Source organism: Sebastes umbrosus, chromosome 6 (genome assembly GCF_015220745.1).
Source record: "Sebastes umbrosus isolate fSebUmb1 chromosome 6, fSebUmb1.pri, whole genome shotgun sequence".
In the NCBI taxonomy this organism is placed as follows: Eukaryota; Metazoa; Chordata; class Actinopteri; order Perciformes; family Sebastidae; genus Sebastes; species Sebastes umbrosus.
In genome coordinates this window covers 10,319,416-10,337,740 of record NC_051274.1, presented here as the reverse complement: position 1 = coordinate 10,337,740, position 18,325 = coordinate 10,319,416, and the positions used below count along the sequence as shown (strand labels likewise).

The following is an 18,325-nucleotide window of genomic DNA, read 5'->3' as shown; positions in this document are numbered from 1 at the left end:
TTGATCGAAAAATTGAAAATGGCCATTACTACATCCTACACCCTGAGGTCACATCTTCAGATTGCGTGTATTGTCTGAAACCCAAAGATATTCAGGTACCATCACAAAAGACAAAGAAAGCAGCAAACCCTCACATTTGAGAAGCGAATAAATCAGGGAATGTTTGGCCTTTGTGCTTGAAAAATAATTTAAATGATTAGTTGCTTATTCATTTTAAAGTCCAAAGAGTTAATTAATGTCGGGCGTGGTGGCAGAAAACCCTTTGCGTGTGATTTTTATGGTGAATGAGCTAACATTGGATCATACACACAATATGATCATTTTTAATCTGATTGACTTCAAAGGCTCTGCTAGCTGAAAATAGAGAAGTCCAAAGTACTGAGACTATTCATTAAATCTGAATGTAATGGCCTCCAGCCATTCTATTCACTGTTTGAAAAGATGTGAAATGACTATTATTATCATTATATAATATATATATAATTATATAAATACCTTATTGTGCCTTGTTAACGTCAGAGCCGTCAAGGAGACCACTTTAAAGAGCTATTTTCAAAATCCATCAGACCTGAACCAGTAGTTATGTAGCTGAAGAACTTGAGGTTAAAGCCATTTAAGAAGTTTTGGACTGTTTTTCTGTAAAATGCAGCTTTGTTGCAACATATTGAGAAATAAAGTAAAAAATAAAATGAAGAAATGTCACGTTTTATTTCAGAATAAATGTGGGATAACTAATATGTCTATGATTTGCAGGTGGTATCGATGCTGTGATTAGACAGCCATGCTTTTGCTCACTGTGATGGAGACACAAAATACAAATGAGTTCTTCTTTTAGCCTGCTGACCCTGTCAGCCTGGAGTCATGTAGTCAGGCCTCAACACAGCACACACTCATACAGTCTTCATCTGCAGCTACTGCTTGCATACACTGATGGAGTGATGTACGCACACTGAAATGAATGTGTACAGAAATACTTTGACTATCCCGTGTCACACATGTACTGTAGCACAGTTGACACAGATTATGTCCTGTATACTGTATATGGCAGGTGTGGCCATGCTTTAAATCAGTAGCCCTGACGTAGACGTAGAGGTTTATTCGTGAGCCTGGTCGATGGCTCAGGGTGTTTGCCCTTTTCTATCCATAAGCAGTCATCAATGGAGGAAGGAGAGGAGATGGAGGAGGAGCTCACTGGTAGGGAGGCAGCATGGCCTTTGCCCGGTCAGTTGAGAAGGTTTTTAGTTTTTTTCTTATAACAAATAAAAATAAAATGAAATATGAATAAAACAAAATGGAGAGAACATTTTTTAAAATATTAATATTAAAGAAAACTTTAAAAAAGCAAACGTAACTGGGCAAGATCAATATCATGTGACTGTGTACAGTGTGTGTGCTTGAGAGGAGTGAAGGTGGCTGGCTGTCAGTCAGGGTGCAAATCAAATTAAGACAAGATTAAAAAGAATAAGTTAAAATAAAGTAAAATAAATATAATTAGGTAGATAGATAGAAGTAAAAGAATGATGGACAAAAGGATGGTGTTTAATAGGGTGATGGATAAAAAATGATGTTTTTAAAAGAGAATGATTGATTAAAAAGGATGATGTGGTTGTATGTGGTGTGTGGACTCAACAGCCCTGTTTGCTCTGTAGAGGGTTTTCTACCCTTCTCCTCCGTGTAGCAGCCACGCCCAGCTGGAGCAGCGGGAGGTTCCTCGGTTCTCGGGTTTCAGCAGCAGGTCTCAGATACAACCTGATGTTGAGCAGCTGCTTCACTGTTTAGCGGAACTGGCGCTTGTTGACATCCACCTCTGGAATGCTGTGAAGGAGTTAACGAGGACTCACCGAACCGCCAGGTAAGACTCACCTGGAGGAAACCACGTCTAGTGGGATCAGAGCTGCTGGTCCTGTGTTCTTCTCAGGTAAACCACTGAAACAGGCTATAATAACTGTATGCTGTATGGAGGAAGTCTAGCTGCCGTCTATTGTTGGAAACTATTGTAAAATACCTGAGGAAGTTCACCTGAGGAAGGTCACCTGAGACCTCTTATACACATTGACAAATAAGGGTCAATATTTAATCAAAATGTAAAGTCTCTGGCAGTGAACTATAAGCAACAAACTAATGTACGCAGTTATCAAACAGTCATTAAACTCTGCCTCTAGTGGATAATTACTTCATAATTTCTCAGTAATATTAACATCACTCTCATACTGTGTAGGTATACTACTCAATATAGTCATCTACAGTCAGCTAAAGTCTCTTTATAAGATAAAATAAGATAAGATAAGATAAGATAAGATAAAATAGAACTTTATTAATCCCGAAGGTAATTCTTGTGCCAGAGATTGCTCAAAAATACAACAAAAATTACAACAAGTTAAAGTGTATAAAATACAAGTATATAAAATTTAAAAAGTACTATTTCTAGTAAGATACATTTAGTAAAAATTAGTAAATAAGATAAGTAAAAATAAACAAAGGTAAAGTAAGCTAAAAAAACTGAAAAATGAGTAATATTGCACATGTTGGACATTAATATTGCACACAATGAATATTGGTCATGTGCTGTTATCATTAACACCACATCATCCCTGGGCTTCAGCATTAGGTGTCATTTATGACATTATTGAGCTTTATATTGATTATAAAATCACATTTATAAAGTTTAATGAATACTGCACATTTATGTATTATTATTATTATTATTATTATTATTATTATTATTATTATTATTATCATTATCATTATTATTATCATTATTATTATTATGCATCAATATGTGAATGATGACATTGACTTTGATTAACAGTATGTGAAATCAGACCAATGTCAGCGTTAAATAATTACATCTTTCACAAAGGATATGTTAATTCCAGATCCACAGGTGTTAGAAATAAAAGCCCAATATAAAGTTGTTTTTTTCATTGCATAGAGGAAAAAACAGACTCTCCCTGTGGCCAACATAGTGGCCCGTTACTGTATTGTTCAGTCAAAGTGAACTGCGTATCCTCCTCTAAAGGTCAGTGGTGGTAAATCTGGCAGTTTCAGAGTTAAAAGTCAAAAATTAAGTGTGCCGTTGTCCTGATTTTTATTGCTCATGTACCTTGACTGCTTAAAAGGGGTTAAAAGAGGAGAGTACGATCCTCTGGGCAAGTAGATCCGTTGCATAACAATAACCAACATCTCTTCCTCTCATGTCTGACAGGCAGGGAGATAGGCACGCATGACATGCGGCTCACGTACAGTATAAACTCAGACTGGCAACATCCAGGCAAGCAGGTACATGTGGAACATGAGGGAAACATACATAAAGAACTCTGTAGTCATGTCACGTGCTGCACATGATTGCTGTATGTCTGAGAAGCCTTCAGGCGGGCTGCAAGTTTCTCTTCAACTCTCTGAGGGTCTGAAATATAAGAAGGATCAGACAGGAGCAAAGAAATAAATCCATTTAACATTAAAAAAAAAGCATAACGTCCAGTATTTGATTGGTAGGACAGATTTAATGTCAAACTTGACTACCAGCATATGTAGAAGTTACTCTGTATGACATGACAGAGTTTTAACCAGCGGACAGTGTTTCACATTCAGCTTCTTCAGGTCCGCTGAGCTACCCACCGCTGCATTTTGTTGAACAATGTTCTTATTCACAAAGAACAAATGTCAGAGTTTTTGCTCTTGTTTGCTAAAGAGCAAAGGCTTACACAGTTTACAATCATCTTCCTGTAGTTTCAAAATGATCCAGAACGTTTATCTTGTAGGAGTCTGTGAGCTCATTTAACCTTTTGATTAATGAACCCCCCAAATGCAAATGACACCTAGTCATGTTGTCTATATACAGATGTTTGCAGCAGAGTGGAAACAATGACTTTAAACAGCTGTTATATTGAATATATATAATCCCAAATTTGTAAATAATCCTTTTTCATAAAAGAATAAGCGTTCAATATTGTAATTATGTGGTATGTGCAGTCAAATGATCAAGAATTAGTCGGAGGCGTTTGGTGTAAATGTTGGAGCTCTTAGACAGAGGTGTGTTGGTTTTATGGCCCGTTAAAGTGCTGCGTCTTGGTTAATGTTACAGCCTGGTGTGTGTCATTAGCTGTGTGAAGTTTAAGGTCTGTAATGGGGACCAGCACTGAAGCACCTGTAGTCTGAGTCAGCCATAAAACAGTTCCCATGGGAAAAAGGTCACAGGTTACGTGTGTTGGTGCCAGGTAGGTAGATGATTAATGGTTTGGTTTATAAAATATCAGTGAATAATGCTGCAAGTTGACATATTCAAATTCAGCAGTCCAAAACCCAAAGATATTATTATATTATACCAGTTGGCCATCATGGAAAAGAAAGAGAAGCAGCAAATCTTCATGTTTGAGAAGCTGTAACATGGGATTCTTTTTGTATTTTTGCTTGAAAAATGTCTTCAATGATTAATCAATTATCAAATATATTGTTGCCATTGCCCAGGTTAGATACCAGGTTTTCACAAGCCAGCCAGCCACACCATGATGCTGCTCGCCTTTGGGTTACTCGTTGGTTTTATCAGGGTTTGTTTTTACGTATATGTGAGCTATTTAACATAGATTGTTTGACTCCGCTGAGTGAACTGACTTCTGTATATATATAATACATAAAAAAATTATAGAACTATACACCGATCAGCCATAACATTAGGTCAGCATGGGCACCCTGACCGGTCTGCGGCTACTCAGCCCCATACGCAACAAACTGTGATGCACTGTGTGTTCTGACACCTTTCTATCGGAACCAGCATTAACTTTTTCAGCAGTTTGAGCTACCATAGCTCTTCTATTGGATCGGACAACACGGGCTAGCCTTCGCTGCCCACGTGCATCAAAGAGCCTCGGGTCTGACCTGACCCTGTCTCCGGTTCACCGGTTTTCCTTCCTTGGACCACTTTTGGTAGGTCCTGACCGCTGCAGACTGGGAACATCTAACAGGAGCTGCAGTTCTGGAGATGCTCTGACCCAGTCGTCTATCCATCACAATTTGGCCCTTTTCAAAGTCGCTCACATCCTTATGCTTGACCATTTTTTCTGCTTCCAACACAAAGTGCCATTGTAACGAGATAATCAATGTTATTCACTTCACCTCTCAGTGGTCATAATGTTATGGCTGATCGGTCTACATAAAAATGTATAGAAATATAAATGAAGTATATGAAACATTCATAGCGTTGTTTTTCTTGTTTCTAGGCTCCACTCATGTCTCCTCGCCTCCTTGCTTCACCATCATCATCATCATCATCATCCTCATCATCATCTCTCTGGCTGATGCTGTGTTTCCTGTTCAGTGTCGTCCTGCTGCTGTCCTCGGGGGTCCATGGCCAAGGTAGAGTACCTGTCATCACCACTAGAACCATCTGATTACTACTGACAGGAGACGATGTCCCATACACCGCTAGAGATGATGGTGTTGTGTTACGGTAGTTAGCCTTTGATGATGCAAAGATTAATCGATTAGTTGTCAACTATTAAATTAATTGCCATCTATTTTGATAATCGATTAATCTGTTTGAGTAATTTTTGAAGTAAAAAAAAAACAAAATTCTCTGAATCTAGCTTGGTAAACGTGAATATTTTGTGGTTTCTTTACTCCTCTAAGACTGTAAACTGAATATTATTGAGTTGTGGAGAAAACAAGACATTTGAGGACGTCTTCTTGGGCTTTGAGAAACACCGATCCACATTTTATAGACCAACTGATGTCTATTGATATCCCACTGGGATCTGCGGGATCACTGCGCTCTTCAGGTGAATAAACAGGCAGACAGGGGCGCTTGTCAGCATGGAAACGCCCTCTGTGTTCTACTGCATTCTGTCGGTACAACTGTATTTTATTAAAATATATCTTGTTTATAGGCTACATATCTATAGACTATCAGACGCACGCAAAGTGCATTATTATCATATTGTCGGAGATGTGTCTGTGTTTTTGTTCCGCTGATTTGCACGGACCTGACACCCGATCGCCCGCCCGTCCGACTGTTCTCTCTCCTCCCCGGCTCTCTGGAGCTATGTGCCCCGCTGTCGTCTGGCAAAATCAGTGGTGTGGTACAATCACCTTTTATTTTGATGTTAATACATTGTACCAGAATTCACAAATCTGTAGAATATTAATACGGACATTCCTGTAATGTCTGCTGTATTAGCCGTGTGTTTATTACGTGTTTATTTGCATATAGAGCGGGAAAGTGAGATCCGATCACAAGTGGTCACTGGAGATGCATGTGGACGCATTCTAATACCAGGTGTGAACAGACGTACTTAAAGCTGTCCACTTGTGATCCGATCACAGAGGACGCACGCATCTTAATACCAGGTCTGAACAGGACCTAAGAGAGATTTAGGGTATGAATACAAGAATGGAGGCCAAATATGCAAAGACTATTACAGTTGATTAGATATTAACAAACTACTGAAACAAACAATCACTCATACTGATATACTTTTCAAATATATTTTTTACTGCTGGTTTATAACAGCAGTACATCACAGTTCAGTCTATATTTATTCATGGTTTCTTTATACTACATTTCACAAAAGAAACAAGACTCAAAGGGCGTATTATTTCAGTGCTGAACTAAAGAATGAGGGCCACAACCAGCTGCTGTTGTCCCACATCAGGGAGCACAGAACAGCTCTTCTACTAGTCTGCATATCTGCCCGCCTGTGTGGAGGAGCTGTTGTTGTTAGTGGGTCTGTTAGACCTTGACCTCAGTCTCTCTAAATCCCCATCAGACCCTATCTGATCTTCTGCCAGGCACCCAAGAGGATGAGGACCCTCTAGCGGCCCCTGACCCCCCCTTCCCACACACACACATACATGGTAGTCAGAACAGACTCTGTTGAGTGCTGAGGGTCATACGTCCGCAGAAACGCTGAAGACAAAGTTCTGTGATTCATGCTGTTCATGTCGCCACTCGTCTGTCTTCTTGGCATCCGTTTTCCCCCTTCCCCCCTCATCTTCCTCGCCACATACTACATACTAAACCCTGACGACACACTGTAACTCTGTGCCGTTCCTCTGACATGACCTTTGACCCTCCAGTCCCCAACCAGCGTCCTGTTCCTGTTACTATACCAGACGGGAAGACAGGGCATGCTTTGATGGATGGAAGGGCAGCTGGAGAGAGGGATGGATGGAGGGTTGGAGGATGGAGACATGAAAGGCACTTCTTGTTGGGAAGTCCCTGCTGGAAATTATGTAGATGAAGTCGAAACAAGAGGCAGATTTTATTTTGGGGAGATGGAAGCGAGAGGGGTTTCCGTCATAGAGAACGAGAGTTTCATAGCTTGTTTCTTTGATCTTTGAAAAGCTCTCCTCTCTCTCTGGACCCAGATCCGTCGCTAGACAACATGCACGCACACACACACGCATGCACGCACGCACGCACGCACGCACGCACGCACGCACGCACGCACGCACACACACACACACACACACACACACACACACACACACACACACACACATTATAAAACCTGAATTTTCTTTTTGTTTCCTTCCCTTTGTCTCTTTGAATTTCAAGGTCGTCTTAAGCTGACGGTCCTGTCTGAGGACAGACTGCAGATGAAATGGAAGGAGGCTGACGGACCTGTTCAGGGCTACAAGGTCCGAGTGAAACCCATCTCAGGTGAGACCTTCCCGGCTGTGTTGAAGTTAATATTATTTAGCTTAAGCCCCTTAATTCCAATTAAGGGAAGTGTTAATGCTACTGTAGAGCCCTGACCTCAACCCCATCCAACACCTCTGGGATGAACTATAAAGTCAAATGTTAGCCAGGCCTTATCAGCCAACTTCAGTGCACAACCTCTTGAATATTCTTGTGGCTGAATGGGAATGGTTGGACAAGAGTTTTTCTTTATTCGGTATGTACCGGGTCTGCACAGGTACGCAGAAGTATACTGAGACTGGTTGGAGGCTTTGGGGCTCTGCGTACCAGAGTCAGAGGGTAGACTCAGAGTTTGGTGAGACCTGTTGCAGCAGTTTAGTCGATACTTTGCTGCTGTCACGATATAACGTACATACTGTATGTGTTGGTTGTTCATTTTCTGGAAAACATGGAGGGAATTTGTTCAAATTTGGCACAAACGTCCACTTGGATTCAAGGATGAACTGATTAGATTAGTTTAGATTAGTTTGGTGGTCAAAGGCTAAAGGTCAAGGTCACTATGACCTCACAAAACAGGTTTTTGGCCTTAACTTAATTCATGCCAATTATGATAATTATTTTGGACAGACATGGATGTAAACTGACACTTGACTGGTTGGAGGCGGAATACAACCGCAAGGCCATAATTCTAGTTAGAAATAACAGATAAGTAAGCCATTGAAATACTACATTCCACTTATAGAAGTATATCATGAAATGGATTGGCCAATTCCAATCTGATCATAAACTATTTATATATCATCATATTCCCTTGATTTCCTTTTCTCTAGTTCCTCTCCTCTCCTCTCCTTTCCTCTCCTCTCCTCTCCTCTCCTCTGTCAGCCTATCTCCCATTCCACACTGGGCAGCTAAGCCCAGGCACGTCTAAAAGAGACAGAGGGGGCTTATAGAAGAATTCAGTCCAACACAAGATTTGATGTGTAGGGTTTAAGCAAGGATCATGATATATTATCTATAACACTGTAAAAAAATCAATGTTGCAGAGACTTAAAATGAGTACAACTCCAGTTAGAGATACAGCCTTTCTGCAGCATGACCCTTTATTTAGACTTTATTGTTCACTTATTTATTGCTTACCTGTTGACTTTTACAACTTTAATGGTTTGCAGAAGCGTATCTGACACAGACCCCCTCGGGCCAGTAGACTGTGGACTAGAGCCATCAGCACTTTATTACCTATTATGTCTGTCTGTCTTAAGAGAAAATATTAAGTTACATTAAAATTACATTTACCTGAAGTTGACATAACATTTGAATATTAATTGTGACAAATTATACGAGAGCAAGACGACAACTAAAGCAAACATAAATACAATAGAACAAGTTAAAGAATAAAATGATGAAGTAATTGGAGGACTGGAAGCATGTGGTTAAACACTCATGGGGACTAGAAGGGTTGCTGCCTTTCTCCACTGCTTTATTCCTCTTATCACTGATCTGCTTTATGCTGACTCTGTTGAAATCTCTAAATGTGCTGATGGTACAACTGTGGTTGGGCTAGAAATTATATCAGAAGAATCAGCACACAGGAGGGAGGTGTCTGATCTTGTAAGATGGTGCAGCCTTCAGCTTAATATTGGATAAACGAAAGAGATAATCAGACATAGACTTCAAGAGAGGGAAATGAGGGAAACTACCTCTTGAAATGGCTGGAAAACCAGGAGACAATATGAAAGAGTTTACGTGTCATCTGCACTATAATGTCTGATCATTTTACATGGGGAAGCAGAGTTTACAGTACCTCAAAGTTGGCTCATCAGACAATATATTTTTTGTGGAAGTTTTAACAATTCGAAGCTTTGGTCCAGTTTTACACATCAATTTACAGTGAGAAGTGTGCTAACTGTTTCGTTTGGTGGTCTGACTACTGCTCAACAAATGACAATGCCACTTCCTCCCATCTCTCCCAACAAAGGAGGTGTGTGTGTCTTTGGCATGGATGTATAAGGAGAACAGGATACAGCGTTGGAGGCTCCTGTTCATTCCTATGAGTCGCTCAGTGGTGCTTGAAGCCAAAATGGCTCGACTGCCGAGTGGTAAAGTGCCGGATCATCCGGCGATCTTCCTCATCCATTGGGTCCATAGAGCAGGCGCAGTAGCGTTTCCTTTAACTCCTCCCAGCCCTCGCTCCAGCCTCGGTCTGGGTCTCATTCACATGAACGAAGGAAGGGAAATAACTCTGGATTCAGCTATTAGTGCATTTTATAGCTTTTAGGACCTAATGATTTCAATAAGGACTATTCAAGTGTTCATACTGGGAAGTTGATTCACCTCAAAAAAAATTATCCGTTGAGTTACAGACGTCTCTTTCCCAATGTAAGTCTGTAGGAAAAAGTATTTTTGGGCCCAACGGCATCATGTGACGGACATGGAAGTTGTAGTACCGTCGTTTGGCTGCTACGTACAATTTGCTTCAAAGCCCGGCGCTCTTCCTGGGGGCTTGGTCTCTGGTCTCTGTAGCTCCATATCATGCTACACTCTAAGCCCGCCCATTTTTTAGTGGTCCAATTGGTGGATTTGATTTAAATCCTTCTTGTGACTGTACACCACTCAGATATTTACTGGGGAATACTCACAGTACAGAAGCTCAAGACGCTCTAACGTCCGTTTCACTAGGACTTTAAGGGTTTTTAGTCTATCTTTAAAATTCATTGTATTCTGTGTACATTATGTTTCATGTATGTGATGGTTTTATTAGTGTCGATTGTTGTCGTGTCTATTCTGCATTATGAGCTCATCAAAAAGTTGCTGTCAATGTTTGTAGTGATGGCAATAAACTCTGCACTAAAATACTCTCTCCTGCTTATTCTCAATACTTTTGCAGTAAAAAAGACCTTAGGTGGTGTCAGGAACCCTTATTTTCCCTTTAGACTTAATCCTATATAGTAGTCATTTCACAACCAAAATGCTGGTCTCTTCCAGAGGTGCCACAGCCAGAGCTGATGCTGACCACCACACGGGGCCGGGCTACGGTGGCAGGACTGGACTCTGGTCAGGAATACGCCCTCCAAGTCCTCGTGCTCAATGGGACGACAGAGAAACTCCTGGCAAAGCGACGATTCACCAGTAAGAAACATAGCGAGGTGGATGGGAGAAGTCAGAGAGGATGGAGGGGGGGGATGACCTTCAACAAATTAAAGAGGTCAAGACCAGAGTGTCAAAAGATAATGTATCATCATCAAGATGAAGCATCGCAGGTGAACATGAACAAAAATCTAGTCTTACTGTAGACGATGATGGTCAATGAACTTTACTTAAAGGTTGAACTGTCCGTTATGGATTTGCGGAAATCACAAAACAAGCTCCAGTTGTAAGTGTGGTTGAACAGGAACATGATGTGATGGACGACACACTGACCAGAGATAAAAAGATCTGCTGTGAGAAAGCAAAGTCCTGTTATAGGAAGGGAAGGGGTGCATTTTTCACATTCTGAAGTGTCCCCACCCATCAGACCAACACACACACACACACACACACATACAGTGAGTGGGTATAAATACTACTCTAGCTGGATTACAGGCTGAAAGTGGGTTATGTTTGAAGTTGCTGTGTATACTTACATGAGTTTAGTGTATTCCTGGGTTGTAAATCTGCCCACCAACTCTTGCAAAGGTAACCTTACTAACATAATAACACAGTCAGTAAATGGTCTTCTACCCTCACTGTGTGACTGTGTCTTAGGACGAGCAGTTTACAAAGAGAAAAGTCAGTTTACTGGTCATTTCTGAGGAGACAAAGGATGAGGGTCTGAATGGGAATTGCCATCAAATCTATCTCACTAACTGTCCCTCAGGTTAATTCAGACATCTACGGCCAGACATTTGACATTTTATTGTTAGACTCTGATTGATACTCACATTGGATAGTATGATATGTGGATGTAGCCTGTGGTTGCTTGCGAACCGTGTCGGTGATAGTAGGTTACTGTGTCGACTCGAGCGTGTCCGGGCAGGTTTGCAAAAACATGCGAACTTGGAAATTTGTAACACCGGCTGTCTCTCTGGAATGATGGCAGTCTGGGAATTCCTTCCTGATGCGTCGCATTTCCCATTGGCTTTAACCCCCTCTGGGCCCAGTGCTTATTTCCTCCCAAACCTTACCTTGCTGTTGTTGTTGACCTTGTCTGTTAACTCCAGACAAGGATTCAGCAACAGGACCCGGTGAAGCAGCTAAAGCTGCAGACGATAACTTTTAGAAAATATGATAAAACAAAATATTTTTATAAACCTGTCACTACATCCTGACAGAAGTTCATGAGACAAATAAACATGTTCCTCTGTGTCCTCCTGTGCTCATAACGGCGTTTGCAAGTTTCACAGCGCCAAAGGAAAACAAACAATCAGAGCTGAGGATTCTCTACAGCAGCTGTAAATCACTGCTCGCAAAACTCGTGAACTTCAAACTGTTTAACTAGGCAGCGCTGATCAATCTGTCTCATGCACTGCTGTCAGGATATAGTGGCTGTAGACTCACTAGTAAATGTTTTATTTGACCCTGATTGAGGCCACTTTAATATGGTCTTTTATCAGTGAGAAATCTGAATTTTGTGCACTCACTTCAGGCATCTGTGTGTGATAATGGTGAGAACGAAGGTTACGATAATGTAACCCTAGTTCTAGAAGCACAGGCGGAGCCCTCCACTGGACTAAATGGGTAATACTCTCCTCCAATCACATGCAAGCATTCACCTACTGAACTTTGCTTCAACATAGCTGCCCAATCAGGACATGCCTACCTGAATACGGCCATCCCACACCCTTTTCAGTGAGTGGCCCAAGAGCTACAGGCCCCCCTCAGTAGAGTACTCCGCCTGTGCTTATAGAACTAGGGTTACAATATGGTAACCTTCGTTCAAACTCACCCAGGCTCCGCCCTCTACTGGACTCTATGGGTACAGAGGGTGGAGCCCGATGGATGCACGTCCTGATTGGCCGTTTATACGATAAACGGCATTTATGCAAAGTTCAGTGGGCAAATGCGTGCTTGTGAGTTAGCCTGTGTGAGTTAGAACAGTTTCATGTAGTAAGTCTATGAGTTAGGTTACAGGTGCGGTGGAGAAAATAATCATTTAACTGTATCTATAAAACTTTTGCTGTTTGTTCAATCTTGCCACAGCTTCGGTGCAGGTCCTGGCCTGAACACAGCCCAGCTTAAACCTATTTAACCTTTAATAGATGTAGAGGGACTGGTTTGCTCTGCAGGGTAGTGATTATTAGATGGTAAAGGTGTTTCGTATTTGCTCTATATTGGTATCTACAGTTGATTTTGAAATATTTTGATGTAGCTTCTTTTTATAGGATTTAACTGGAAGGTATCAGATTTGCTGCACAACAGGGCAGTAATGTTATCAACTATATAACTCATATGTGATTCATATTCTCTTTTCCAGTGGAGGGTCTTCGGGAGGAGGAAATGATCCGCAGCGGTAGTCGAGAGCAGAAGAAGAAGATGTTGCCAGGCGGGTCAGGGTCAGGAGACCTGGACGATGTGACGGAGGCACTGATGGACCTGCCAACAGTTCTGTATCCGAACCCCACCACCACCACCATCGTCGCAGCTGCTGCTGCTACTACAGGTACTGTAGGCTAGTAGATAATAACATTACAGCCACAAGCAACACGATACAATGATACAACGAGGGCAGTGTCCACGAGGGCTCGGAGGTTGGGAGGACAGAGACCAATGATGCTAGAGGCATTGTGTGTGATTTTGAGAAGTTTGTTCCTGGTGGTGACAGCAGTTATTTAAATCTGGCACCTGAACCAAGAGGGAAAATAAAAATCTGTGAAGATGTGAACAAATAAGTCTAGTGGTCAGACAAGGCGAGTCTTTACAAAAGCTGAGACAGTGCCAGCAGACTGAAAGCAGAAGCTGGATCACGCCTGGACTTGAACCCAAGTTTTTGTGTCTCAGTGACTACTGGAGACACCTATTTGTGAAGTTGGTCCAGTATTGAGGGAGAGCACCATAACTGGCAGCCGCTAAACAAGCTGCTCACTAAAAGTGCTTGTTTTTGCCACTGACAGGCTCAGATAGTTATTAGAAGTGTCTGATAACATTATGGAAAGGACCCTAGACCCTCAGACACTTAATTCAAGTTAAGGCCATTGTCAAAAAACGACCCAAGCACTTAGCATTTAGTGTAGAGACGTGCTCAGGGCCAATGATTAGGATGTTTTGAGTTCAACCGCAGTTGAATCCAGTCGCTCACATCAGCTCCTGATTGTTGATTGTTCTTTGATATTGTCTTTTTCATATTTCCTTGTTAATAAATCCTATGGATTTGAGAGTTTTAAAGGTGTCTTCTGTGTTTGGTTTAGGTCAGTGTTAGAGTGTTGTTCGCCCTAATAGGGCTGCCCATGAGCGGGGCATAACAAAGCTTCCCGGACGAACCCACATTTGTATAGGATTTATTAACAAAGAAATATGAAAAAGACAATATGAAGTCGTAAACTGAGAGGCAGCAGAACCAGCAGTCCCCACACCAGAAGCCTCTCCCTTCTGCTGCTGGCACGGGAGCTTTAAAGCACTTCCTTCCCAACCTCGTTGAGCAAATGCAGCACACCTGGGCAGAGCTACTGGAGAGGGAAAAGGAACAGCAGCAAAGAAAACACATACAGCCGTAACAACGAGGTGCCCAGAGGCCTGTACTACGAAGCGAGTTCAACATACCCAGGGTATCTTCTCATTATCTGGCTTAACTAACCCTGACAAACGAGATCCGGCTAAACGGTCCTACGAAGGTGGTTAACATCTCGGTAAATCAACCCAGGGTTTCTCAATCTGGTTATGAGCGCGTTCACATGAACGGGGCGGTGTTTACAGCATCTGACCAATCACAGACATGGACAAGTCTACTGACTTGCAGACAGACAGGCAGAGCGGCACATTTTACAAAGGAAGAGCGAACTTTAATAGACAAATACGAAGAAGTTAAACACTTAATCCAGGCTAAAAGTAACACAGTTGAAGCTGCCAAATGCAAGAAGAACAGCTGGCAAAAGAAAAAACTCCCGATGTGTGAATGCATCAATCAACAGATTTATTCATTTACGGAACACTCAAAAGTCAGATATAGTTGTCTAGATATAGATAGCTGTAAATTGTGTTATGGATGAATGGATTACACTTCATGACCATTAATAAGGATGTGGCATGTATGCCTATTTCAACCTTCTTTCAGCTGCGTCCCCGTTTCTGGCGGTGTGAAATGGACTCGAGACCAAGTAAAACAAATACATATAAAAACATAATTCAAAGCAGTAAGCACCCACAGCATACAGTCAGCTGTCCTTCCTGCATTTATCAGTTTAAACTGTTGTTTTTATTCTTGATTATGACTTAAACTTCTTCATATTTGTGTAATATTACCATACGATCCCCGCACTGAGCTCTGATTGGTCAGTAGGCGGTGCTTTTATATGAGTTGATCTCTTATCTTGAACATAACCTGCTCCGGAGCAGGTTAGTTGTTCAGCTAACCCTAAATCCTGCTTTGTAGTACAGGCCTCAGGTGTGCTGCATTTGCATCAAACCAGAAATACCCCACCCACTGTTTAGTCTGTTTGGCACATAAAACCCTACAACAGAAGTTGATCATCATGGCCTCTGTCATTATACCGCTATTTGAGCGAGAGGGGGCGAGGCACGGAAACGTTTCCAACACACACATACAAGCAAGCCAGTACACACATGTACAGTAAGTACAGTATACTGTATTTACACACGCCGACGCCAAAGAGCTTTGAGACGGATCCACACACAGTAATGACAGCCCGGCAACAGTAGGTGTAAAACAGGAAACAAACGCCGGAACAGGATGGAAGGTGGGTGTTTGTTAGCTTCATGTTGTATCCGTCCACTAAGAATCATGAAACTATCATGTCTAATTCTCACTTCTCCATTCCATCCAATTGAAGTCAGTTGGATCAACAGTAGATTTCCTGTCACATACAGCCTCAACTGGTCCCTAAACGATCTTTGCTTATCTTACTATAACCCCACCCATGTGCTCTCTCTCCTCCAGAGCCCCCAGCAACAGAAACCCCCTCTCAGCCCCCTGATGAGGCCCCAGAGAAAACCACCAAAGAGAAGAGGAAGAGGAAGAAAGAGCGGGATCGTTCTAAGGCGGAGAATAAGGAGGAGCAGGGGACGACACAGGGCAAAGCAGCCGAGGAGAAACCCCGGAAGACCACCTTCCCCACCCAACCGGTTACAGGTAACCTCTAACAGTGTTTGGTAGAAAACTCTGATCTACAATGAACCAAGACATGATGGAAACGATTAGGACAACTCCCTTCAAGCAGGTTGTCTTACAGAATGTCTGTTCAGCATCATCTGATGAGGCTGAAGAGCAGTAAGTGTTGGTTTGAGATGTGATGACAGTGTTTACAGGTGGGAGGGACAGGTAAAGACATAATGACAGGCCATCTCGTTCAGCTGCAGGGCGCATGTGTCCTCTCTCTCTCTCCCTCGTAATCCAGAGGAACACATTCACATACATGGATACTCGCTCATGTTCATCCATGCACCATGTTGACACATGTGCACATAGTATTGACACACCTACATTTAACACCTACACACACCTTTTGCCTGCATAGAGCCATCTGTTTCCTGATTTAAAAGTATGCTTTTACACATGTACTCACTAATATACAGATGGGTGACAAATAAAAGGAAACAAAAAAACACGATAAAGTCATTAAGGTTCACCCTTTCACACATGCAGTATATCCCTGAAAACATGTCCTGCATGGGCTCATGTGTGAATGAGAGCAGGGATCAATGATAAGGAAAATCTCCACCTCAAGACCTCGTAACATTTCAGGGAAAGTGCCGGTACGCCCGTGTTAGGAATGAAAGCCGTAACAATGCAGGGAAAAGCACGTAAACGGTTGAAGACACTTTCACGTGGAGCGAACCAGCCAATCACAACACTCCGTGACTTGTTTATGGTTTGGCATTTACGCCAATGCTTTATCGGGTGATTTGACTTGTCTCTCAAGTAATAATATTGCGTATTACTAGCTACTTTCATTTGAAAGTAATAAATTACTTTACAACATTACTGTCTGTGCAGAGTAACGTGTTACTGATTACACTACTTCTAAGTTACTTTCACCAAAATAATCTCAGAAATACGACTAGGCGTTTTAAAAAAAGGAAGAGAGAGTAATGTTGTTTTAGCAGCTAATCAAATCACAGAAGCTCCAGTTTATTGTAAATAGTGGTGGGCGTCCTTGTATAGCCGAAGGGTTTGTGTCCATATAGTGCTGGGGAGCGCTTCATCCCCAGTGCTGCACGTGGGTTTTGTTTCTATAACAACAATATCTTGACAGCATATCAGCACTCTAGCCACCGTTGTATGATAGACTAGCATCGCCCCTTTGCTTTTATTATCTATTTGGGCTACAATCTATTTGTTTAACATTGTTTTTTCACTATGAGCACCAACCGGAGGATGCATGGCCTCATACTTTTAATGGATAAGCTGGTCACCACTCAGTCTGATAGCCGTAGAGCGAGGAGGATGATGTGGGTGCATGACACCGTCTGTCGTCCATCATTGCATCGTCCAAGAGCTGCTGTTAGACGGACCCATTCATCCATTCACTTTGTATTAAAATCACCCGCTTATAGTGTGTTTTTTTCTTTCTTACTTTTGTAACGCGTTACCCCCCCAACGCTGCAAACTTGTTAAATATTAAATACATTACAAGAACTTTAGCACTGGACAGAAATGTTCCTGTTCCTCCACCATGTTCCTAAAAATAATGAGAGACGTCAGCCCAATTCCAATCCGGCCCCTACACCCTCCCACTCCGTGGTGGAGTGCACTCTGTTTGTAGTCACACTCACAGCTGAATGAAGCACCCTTCTTTAAGGTGGAGGGTATCAATACAGCGGGCACTTCGGGACGAACTTCCCTCTCTCCGGCAAGGAAATAAATATCAGAATCAGAAATACTTTATTGATCCCCGGGGGGGAAATTGAGTTACATTTTTCTAGAATATAAATATAAATACATAAAAATAGAGAAATCATAAGAAATTATAAAACAACAGTGCAAATAATAATACTGAAAAATAGGATATTTTATAATATAAATGCATGAATTTCTAAAAATGCAAGAATAATGTAAAATAAGAATATTAGTTTAAACGTTCTGTATAAATACATGCAGTGTAAATGCCAGAGTAAACCAGATTATTGCACAGCTGAATTATTGCACTGTTAAGTCAGTATTGCACAGTTGAAGATATAATAAATTATGGGGTTATAGCTCCTGATAGGGGTAAAAATAATGTCTACCGTTTTCTAGTCTAGACAAGGGTATATTTGATCCTAAATACAATCTATTTACTTTATGTTGTTGATGTCTGTATGACAATAAAGTAGAATAAATTAAATGCCTATCAGTTTGAGCAGTTTACAGTAAATGTTTGTACCAGTAGTCACATAGAACTGACATTGGATCGTGTTCGATGACGAACACTAAACGGCGTTGTACGTCGTCACTGAGGGCAGCTGGTTAAGTCAGCATCGATGCAGACTTGCTGTTGGAGGGATTTATAACCCACTTCCACTCCCCAGTGATTGGTTTTGAATGGCACTTAATATGGCGGA

General features: G+C 41.7%; 1 protein-coding gene across 1 annotated transcript in view; it reads left to right on the top strand.

Moving 5' to 3' along the window:
* Positions 1–1,578: 1,578 nt before the first annotated feature.
* LOC119489427 (collagen alpha-1(XX) chain) overlaps positions 1,579–18,325 on the top strand; it is a 42,028-nt gene continuing 25,281 nt past the window's right edge. The window contains exons 1-6 of the mRNA XM_037771826.1: positions 1,579–1,852; positions 5,217–5,352; positions 7,553–7,657; positions 10,619–10,762; positions 13,086–13,271; positions 15,723–15,914. Coding sequence (XP_037627754.1) covers positions 5,226–5,352; positions 7,553–7,657; positions 10,619–10,762; positions 13,086–13,271; positions 15,723–15,914 — 754 coding nt within the window. The 5' untranslated portion in view covers positions 1,579–1,852; positions 5,217–5,225. The remainder of the gene's footprint in view (positions 1,853–5,216; positions 5,353–7,552; positions 7,658–10,618; positions 10,763–13,085; positions 13,272–15,722; positions 15,915–18,325) is intronic.